This window comes from Lithobates pipiens, unplaced genomic scaffold, assembly GCF_037356315.1.
Source record: "Lithobates pipiens isolate NorthernLeopardFrog02 unplaced genomic scaffold, aLitPip1_a1.2 Scaffold_24, whole genome shotgun sequence".
Classification (NCBI taxonomy): domain Eukaryota; kingdom Metazoa; phylum Chordata; class Amphibia; order Anura; family Ranidae; genus Lithobates; species Lithobates pipiens.
Genome location: NW_027507786.1, coordinates 15663688 through 15673334, shown reverse-complemented (window position 1 = coordinate 15673334; position 9647 = coordinate 15663688). Strand labels below are relative to the sequence as shown.

Sequence of the window (9647 nt, the reverse complement as noted above, 5' to 3'; positions counted from 1 at the left end):
TTTAGTGCTTATCACTGATCCTTTGAATATGTTTTGCTATCAACCCACAAAGAGTCACAGGTTGGGAAAGGCCCATTTCTCTTTCAGCATAACTGGATTTTATGAGTTTGGTGTTGAGGAACTCAAGTGGCCTGCACAGAACTCTGATCTTCACATTATTTATCAGTTCATCACATGGTTTCCAGAAAGCCCAGAAGAGACAGAAGGGGGCTTAGGCCGCGTACACACGCGGGGACTGTTCGCTCAACTTTGTCCGCTGAACAGTGTTTCGGCGGACAGTCCGCTCGTGTGTGGGCTTCAGCGGACAGTTTCAGCGAACAGTCTGCTGAACAAAGTTTTTCGGAATTTCCGAAAAACTGTCCACTGAAACTTTGTTTGAGCGAACAGTCCCCTCGTGTGTAGGCTTGTTCGTCAAACTAAGTTCCGCGCATACTCAGAAAGGATTTACACGCCGAAGGTTGCATTGCAGTGTATAGGACGTCGTTTTCTAGTCCCGTCGTACGTGCCGTTCACGTCATCGCGCACGGTTTCAGCGGACTGTTCGTTCGTCGTGTGTGGGCAAGTCCGTCCATGCTAATTTTGAGCGGACTGTCCGCTCAAACTGTTTGACGAACAAAGTTGAGCGAACAGTCCCCGCGTGTGTACGCGGCCTAAGAGATGAGAAAATGTTATGAAAGAAATGCAGGCTAAACGACTCATTTACATGATTCTTACTTTACCTTGGGGCAAGAAGAGTCTTCGCTGGGAGGCAATCATTCTGGTAGTTAATAGTTAAGATTAAGGCATATGAATGACCTACATCTTTTTTCTCTAGCGCTTCACAGAATCTCATACAGCCTTACCTTATTTTTCTTATTTTTCCAGTTAATTAAAGTAGAATTAATTGTAAGTTTCCAGGAACCAATCCCATCACTAAGGAAATTCCCGACAGATCTTGTAAGCAAACTCCCATTAACAAAAACATGGTTCTGAATAGTAAACTGTCCGGCAAGATTTTCATGTGCTTTATTTTTACTGACAATGTCATCTAATATTGTTTTTAAGTTAAACTACAATATAAAAACAATTCATATTGTATTACATTTTCACTTGTACTGAACTACTACATTTTAAACCCAATTACTAAAACATGTTCACACGTCAATGTCTTTTCAAATGTAATTTTCAATCATTTTTTTAATCTGCAGCTTTGATGTAAATAATAATCCCTGGAGATCCAGCCAAGGAGGTCCTTGTTTAGGTACTTCTTGTTATAGAGGGACAACCTCTGTCTCTGTCCCCCAGTGATCACCTTGTCACATAAGATTCCACCAGAGACTACAATTGGCTGTTTCGACACACATTACCCAGGCCAGGGGCGGATCCAGAGCCTAGTCTCGGGAGGGGCACTGCCAGAAAATATGTTTTTTGGGGGTAAATTTATCAGGGAAATTTCTGGTGTTAGCGATTCAATCATCACGGTGCCATGGTTGTTATGGTGTCATGGATGATTGAAGCACATTACTATTATTACATTGTTATAAAAAATGTAATGGTTCAAGTTACCATAATGCAGAATCAGTGGGAGCCCCGAGCGTGTCACCTGCCGCTGTCACCTGCCACACGTTGCGGATTGTCACTTGCCACGTCGCCTGTCACCAGATGCAGATTGTCACTTGATACTTCACCAGATGCAGATTGTCACTCACCACGTCCCATGCCACACGTTTCAGATTGTCACTTGCCACATCCCATGCCAACATGTTGCAGATTGTCACTTGCCACGTCACCTGTCACCAGATGTAGATTGTCACTTGCCACGTCCCATGCCACACGTTGCAGATTGTCACTTGCCACGTCACCTGTCACCAGATGCAGATTGTCACTTGCCACGGCACCTTTAACCAAATGCAGATTGGCACTCACCACGTCCCATGCCACGCGTTGCAGATTGTCACTTGCCACGTCACCTGTCACCAGATGCAGATTGTCACTTGCCACGTCCCATGCCACACGTTGCAGATTGTCACTTGCCATGTCACCTGTCACCAGATGCAGATTGTCACTTGCCACGTCCCATGCCACACGTTGCAGATTGTCACTTGCCACGTCAGCTGTCACCAGATGCAGAATGTCACTTGCCACGTCCCATGCCACACGTTGCAGATTGTCACTTGCCACATCACCTGTCACCAGATGCAGATTGTCACTTGCCACGTCACCTGTCACCAAATCCAGATTGTCACTTGCCACATGTTGCAGATTGTCACTTGCCACGTCACCTGTCACCAGATGCAGATTGTCACTCACCACGTCCCATGCCACACGTTGCAGATTGTCACTTGCCACGTCACCTGTCACCAGATGCAGATTGTCACTTGCCACGTCTCATGCCACACGTTGCAGATTGTCACTTGCCACGTCACCTGTCACCAGATGCAGATTGTCACTTGCCACGTCACCTGTCACCAAATCCAGATTGTCACTTGCCACATGTTGCAGATTGTCACTTGCCACCTCACCTGTCACCAGATGCAGATTGTCACTCACCACGTCCCATGCCACACGTTGCAGATTGTCACTTGCCACGTCACCTGTCACCAGATGCAGATTGTCACTTGCCATGTCCCATGCCACACATTGCAGATTGTCACTTGCCACGTCACCTTTCACCAGATGCAGATTGTCACTTGCCACGTCCCATGTCACACGATGTGTATTGTCACTTGCCATGTCCCATGCCACACAATGCAGATTGTCTCTTGCTCTGTCCCAGGCAGCAGATTACCAGTCAAGCAGCAAAGAGATGAAGTAATCTCTCTGCTGCCGCGGCTGCCTGCACACTGCACATTGAGGGCGGAACTGCTGGGATGCAGGGCGGGCGCCTGGCGGTGAGAGATGATGTCATCTCTCTTCTTCCCCACCCGCCGGCTCCCTGATTGGCCAGCAGCCACTCACACACTGTCAGTGAGCCGAGCCACCCGCTGTCTCTCAACAGTCACCCGTGCTCTCAGCCGTGGAGCCGCCCGCCGGCTCTCTCACGCGCGGCGACACCTGCCCGCCCACTCACATTCTCAGAGGGGGCAATTGTCCCGTTGCCCCCCCCCTGGATCCGCCCCTGACCCAGGCATGGTCCACTGTTGTTACCCTCGGGAAACCATCCCTGGAAATGACATACAGCCATCACTGGAGTGAATGCAGAGAGGATATGTTTGCAAATAGGTTGCAGCAGCACATCAGATGTAACAAACTATATAAAAAGATGTAAACAAGTGCAATACAGTGGAAGCTTGGATTGCGAGTAACGCGGTTAATGAGCATTTCGTAATACTAGCAATTATTTTTTTAAATCCTGACTTGGTTTGCGAGATTTGTCTCTCGGAAATACTCCGTTCCCACATGCGGTATTGCATGCAATAGAAGTCAATGTGGAACAAATTATCTTTGTTTCCATTGATTTCTATGGGGAAACTCGCTTTGATTTGCGAGTGCTTTGGATTACAAGCATTCTCCTGGAAGGGATTATGTTAGTAATCCAAGGTTCCACTGTACCTCCTTAACCCCTAGAGCAGGGGTCTCCAAACTTTCTAAACAAGAGGCCAGTTTGAAGGGGTTTTAACCGGTTCCCGACCAACGCACACCGATGTACGTCGGCAGAATGGCACGGGCAGGCATATTGGCGTACAGGTACGTCCAATCTTCAATGCCGCCCTGCCATTGCGAGAGCGCCGCAGGCGGCGCTCTCTCGTGCTGGTCGGGACCCCCGTGAGTCCGGTCGCGGGTCCCGCGGACTCGATCGCCGCGGGGATCCCCGCGATCGTCTCATGGGACGGCTGAATGGAGGAAATGCCGTGTAAACAGAATTTCTCCATTCTGCCTAGCAACTAGTGACGCTGATCTCTGCTCCATGTGATTGGAGCAGAAATCAGTGTTCACTAAATGAAAGCCCAACCCCCCCTCAGTTAGTAACACACCCCTAGGAACACTTAACCCCTACACTGCCACCCCCTGGTTAACCCCTTCACTGCCAGTGTCATTTACACAGGAATCACTGGATTTATATAGCACTGATTACTGTAGAAATGACAATAGTCCAAAAAATGTGTCAAAAATGTCCGATGTGTCCGCCATAATGTCGCAGTCACAATAAAAATCGCTGAATTGCTGAGTAAAAAAAAAATAATAAAAAATTATTAATAAAAATGCCATAAAACTATCCCTATTTTGTAAACGCTATAACTTTTGCGCAAACCAATCAATAATCACAAAAAGTAAAAAATTATGCTTTTTTTTCAAAATTGTCGCTCTATTTTTGTTTATAGCGCAAAAAATAAAAACCGCAGGGGTGATCAAATACCACCAAAAGAAAGCTCTATTTGTGGGAAAAAAAGGACATCAATTTTGTTTGGGAGCCACGTCGCACGACCGCGCAATTGTCAGTTAAAGCGACGCAGTGCCGAATCGCAAAAAGGGGTCTGGTCTTTGGCCTGCAAAATGGTCCGGTCTGTAAGTGGTTAAGGTACTTCAGGTACGTGACAGACTACCCAAGGGTTAATATTGCAGACCACCGAAGACCCCCGGTACCGTGGGACACTTTCAAATGAACACAAGATACAAGGAGTCTGTTCAAAGAAAATGCCTACTTTATTGGGTGTGTATACAGCATATATGTGGTTCAACTTACCAATCACAATAGGGGAGGGAGGAGCGGTTAGTAAAGGAATATTAATGATATCATGTATAATTAAACAATACAGCAGTATATGGTTATACAGATTTATAACCCCTAAAGACATAGTCAAGACAAGGTTAATGGCCTTAGAGAACAAGGAACAGGAAAGAGAGTCCGCAGCAATACATGCAATGTATAGGCAGAGGGCGGACATGGCGGGGTTAACAGGGGATAGGAATTGTTAGAATGTGGGAGGTAGTATGGTCCCGAGGGGGAGGGGCTAGGGGAGGTGATGTAGATCTTCTCAGAAGGCGGAGAGAAGTTCCCACCCACCCTCCCTTTATATGTAATTTAGTTGGTGTGGTATAGGTTGCTGCTGTTGTTTTTTTCTTTTGTTTAGACAGGATCAGTGACGATGATATGTTGTGGCAGCGGTGGGTGTTTGGTCTGTGCAGGGGAAGGAGCGATATGCGTCAGAAGAAAGATTTTGGGAACTATGGCTGATATGGGTCCTGATGGTGGTTTCCGGATAACAGAGGTTAGACGGAAAGTAGGCCTCAAGCCGACAAGTTGGCTCAAAGACAGGTTGTCTTTGAGCCAGCTTGTCGGCTTGACGCTTTTTAATGCACTTTGAAAGGGACCGCAGTGCAACATGGTTATTGATATTGATGAGTTACGAGTTATCTGCACAGACCAACACCATGTAGATAGTTGGCTGACAGAGGTTATATATTTGATATGTTATGTTTATGTGAAGTTATTTCTTAAAATAAAGTAGGCTGCTACGGCCTTTTGTTACTCCAACCTTGGTGTGGTCTCAATTTAATAAGAAAAGGTAAAAAGGGTTGGGGTTCAGGTATTAGAGGTATCACATCTGTTATACAACTGTCAAGCCAGACTAGACCACGGTTATATATAGAGTATGAGTGCTTGGGCAAGCTGTTTTGTTGTGTGCTCTTGCAAAATGTGGTTACAAAGCTGGAAATACAGAATAAGCTAAAATACTGTACTTCAGACTTTTATATATATATATATATATATATATATATATATTAAATACACTGCAGCTAACTGAAAACCTTGCCTGCCTGAAGTATATTAGAAAAGGTATACCAGGAATGGCCTGCAGTCAGATCTAGCTAAACTGGATGCAGTGTATATATATATATATATATATATATATATATATATATATATATATATATATACATACATACGAGACTGGCTGTATATATATATATATATATTAAATACACTGCAACTGAATAACCTGCCTGCTCAATCTAATTGACACTCTCTCTCCGTCCACACCAACAACACACTACACGGGGCCCACATGCAGGCAGCCTTATATAGTGTGGGGAGTGGACTTAGTCCCCTTGAGCCATGATTGGCCAAAGGCACCCTGCCTTTGGGCAATTATGGCTCTCTTAGCTAAGGGCGCTGGGATTGGCCAAAGCATGCAGGTCATAGTGCATGCTTTGGCCAATCATCATACAGCAATGCACTGCGCTCTCGCAGTGTATTATGGGGCGTTACGCGACACTCAAATTTATCACGAACGCCCCATAATGTTCGGTTTTCGACGAACGGGCTCATGTTCGACCCAAACATAAAGCTCATCCCTATGCACAAGGTGGTTGCACCCTCCTCTGTTTTTTTTTTTGCTGCTTGGCAGGAATTATGCCCCTATCAGTTGTGTCAGTTAGAGGAATAGTGCCCTATTATTGGTGTCAGTGGGAGGAATAGTGCCCCATCATTGGTGTCTGTGGGAGGAATAGTGCCCCATCATTAGTGTCAGTGGGGGGAATAGTGCCCCATCATTGGTGTCAGTGGGAGGAATAGTGTTCCATCATTGGTGTCTGTGGGAGGAATAGTGCCCCATCATTGGTATCAGTGGGGGGAATAGTGCCCCATCATTGGTGTCACTGGGAGGAATAGTGCCCCATCATTGGTATCAGTGGGAGGAATAGTGTCCCATCATTGGTATCAGTGGGAGGAATAGTGCCCCATCATTGGTGTCAGTGGGAGGAATAGTGTTCCATCATTGGTGTCAGTGGGGGGAATAGTGTTCGATCATTGGTGTCAGTGGGAGGAATAGTGCCCCATCATTGGTGTCAGTGGGGGGAATAGTGCCCCATCATTGGTGTCAGTGGGCGGAATATTGCCCCATCATTGGTGTCAGTGGGAGGAATAGTGTTCCATCATTGGTGTCATTGGGGGGAATAGTGTTCCATCATTGGTGTCTGTGGGAGGAATAGTGCCCCATCATTGGTGTCAGTGGGGGGAATAGTGCCCCATCATTGGTATCAGTGGGAGGAAGAGCTCCATTGTTGGTGTCAGTGGCAAGAATTATGTCCCCATTGTTAATGTCAGTAGGACGAATAGTGCTCTAAGGGCTGGATAAAGGAAAGCAAAAGGCAGTTTAGAGACCAAAGCCCTAGAGGCTATTAAGGACCCTCAGAAGTCTTTACAAAAGTTTAGAGATTCTATTCAGATTCTTGGGAAAGATGGTTAGGGTCACAGGACACATGCTGCTTTCAGTCACACAGGAAGGCCCTTTAAGCCAAGGCCTGAACTCTGAATATCAGGACAGACTGAATAGCAGCAAAACCCCAACTTACAGCCATAAAGGAAAATATCTTTTATACGGTTCTGGCACCTTGAATTTTTCCAGCTCCAAGCAGTTGCAGCACTACCCTAAGCCCTGGTTCACACTATATCCCACATGTGAATCACACAGGAACCGCACCACATTCCTGTGCAATTCTGTGCGGTGCAATTTGAACCCATTAATTTTGGCTCAAATTCAAAGACGTGCTGGCACCTTTGAGAGCACCACAACCAGATTGCATGGTTGTTTTGTACTATGCAATCCGGTGCAGATAAACTGAACTGCATTTGTGATGCATTTAGGGTTTCCCTAGCTTTGTATTGAGATCTGCAGCAGATTTCAATGTGGTGAACGAAACGCTGCGTTTTCCCGCACCACACATGTGTGAACCTAGGCCTACTGAGCCAGCCTTCAGAATACCTGCAATGGTCATTGCTCTAATCTAGAATCTGGCTTTACTACCTTTGGGCAACATCTCCAGCCAGGCAGTGCAACCTTTGGGTCCCCAGGCTTGCGTCTACTGTACCTTTCTTCAGGCTCATAAAGCATCCCATAGATGACTTTATTTTCTTCCTTTCCCCTACAGGTGTGGTCAGTTTTGATGGGGGAATGACTCCCGCTGCATTAATGTGTTCTGCCAGCACAGGGGCATAAAGAGCCGTCCCGGCTGTCAGAACTCAATGGTCACTAGCAACTATAGCCACCAACAGTTGAATTTAAACAACAGGCTGGTTGTATCCAAGTTGATCGATGGATACGACTTGGGTAATACATGGATCTAATCTCTGCTGGTTCCTGTGGAATAGGATGAATTTACATCTAGATATGGCCAGCTTAAGTCCTTCCCAGGAGCAAGCCTGGGAGGTCAGTCACAACAACACACACCCTCCCCAGGCAGGAACAGGGAGGGAAGACAGCTTCCAAAAATGTTCCCTCTAATATTTATACCTTTCTCCAATAATGAAAAGAATTTCATTGAGAAATTAGACACTGACAATAAACCTCTTAGTGGTTAGCCAGGAAGATTTAAATATTGGATCCTCTTACACTATTCCCAGGGACAACACCCAACAGCAGACAGAAGCAAATTATAACCAGAGCTTAAATACAAAGAACTACCGCTCTAAGGTGATGACTTCTCCCAAAACAGCTGTCTCCACAATCCCATCGACTCTGTTTGCAACAGGAACTGAAGTAGAAAAGATGTAGCTGGATAGCCGCACTCCGAATTATTGAGGTATGACTAAGCACCGTGTTCGGTGTGAAACATGTCAGCGGCTGTGCAGTTAGTCTGTTTACCAGCCTAGATGCTATAATTTTAATTACATTTTTTTAATAAAGTTGAATAATTCGGAGTGCGGCTATCCAGCTACATCTTTTCTACTATAACCAGATCTTAGGGGAAAATGAACTTGAAGCAGAACTATCAATTCAGCTCAGGCTAGCTACAGCCTGGCAGAACAAAATTTAAAGTGACATTAAATAATTGTCCTTATTCTCCAAAAATAATCCATACACAACCTCTGCTTAATGGCTCTGTACTAACTAATTTCTCAATGAATTTTTTTCTTATTGTGTTTCTCTTCCTCTTTGTATAGTCCTCCATGAGCACCTGAACCTCTTCCCCCTGCTATTCAATTCATTTCAGGCAAGTACTGTACTCTAATTGTCGTCAAAAACAAAGTTTTCATGAAAGTGGATAGAGTTGGAGATAGTCAGACAAATTAGGGTTGGGAATTACAGATGGGAGAGGCTCAGGAGAAATCCTGGATGTGAATATGGGAGGAGGTGATGAGGGAGCAGGAGGTCTTGGGAGGAACAAAGAGGACGATTTGGTTGGTATTTGGTTGGTATTTTGAGACTAGGTTAGTGATGTAGCTTGGGGACTGTCAGGGACGTTACCTGGATGGTCGCGGTGCTGCCTGCGCTAGTGTGCGCCGATGTGCGGAGGTGCGTGCGGGTGTGCGCGTTCCTGGGCGCGCGGTGGCGCGTGCTCCTGCGGGCGCTGGTGCGCGCCGGTGTGCGCCCATGCGTGCTCCTGCTGGCGCCGGTGCGCATTGATGCGCGCCGGTGCACGCTGTTGTGTGCGCTTTGGGTGACGCTGGTGTGTGTGCTGGCGCTCCGGTGCTCGCGCATGGCGCCAATCGGCCTATTTAGGTCTGCTGCTTAGTCCATTCAGGTGCTGCCTGATCAACAGCTCCCCGGTTCCTGTTCCGTTGCCTGTATCCTGCATCACTGCTTCCTGATCTCCTGACGACCCGGTTTTCTTTGGACACCCCTGACCTCTGCCTGCACCTGACCTCGGCCTGTTTGACCTCGCTCCTGCCTGCTCCTACTGTACCTCTGCTGTCCGCCTGTTGCCGAACCCTGCCTGTACCCGGA

At 46.6% G+C, this 9647-nt stretch overlaps 1 protein-coding gene across 1 annotated transcript in view; it reads right to left on the bottom strand.

The window, feature by feature from the left end:
• Nucleotides 1–818: 818 nt before the first annotated feature.
• Nucleotides 819–9647, bottom strand: part of LOC143929570 (vomeronasal type-2 receptor 1-like) — a 30104-nt gene continuing 21275 nt past the window's right edge. The window contains exon 4 of the mRNA XM_077453449.1: nucleotides 819–1049. Within this exon, the coding sequence (XP_077309575.1) occupies nucleotides 819–1049 (231 nt within the window). The remainder of the gene's footprint in view (nucleotides 1050–9647) is intronic.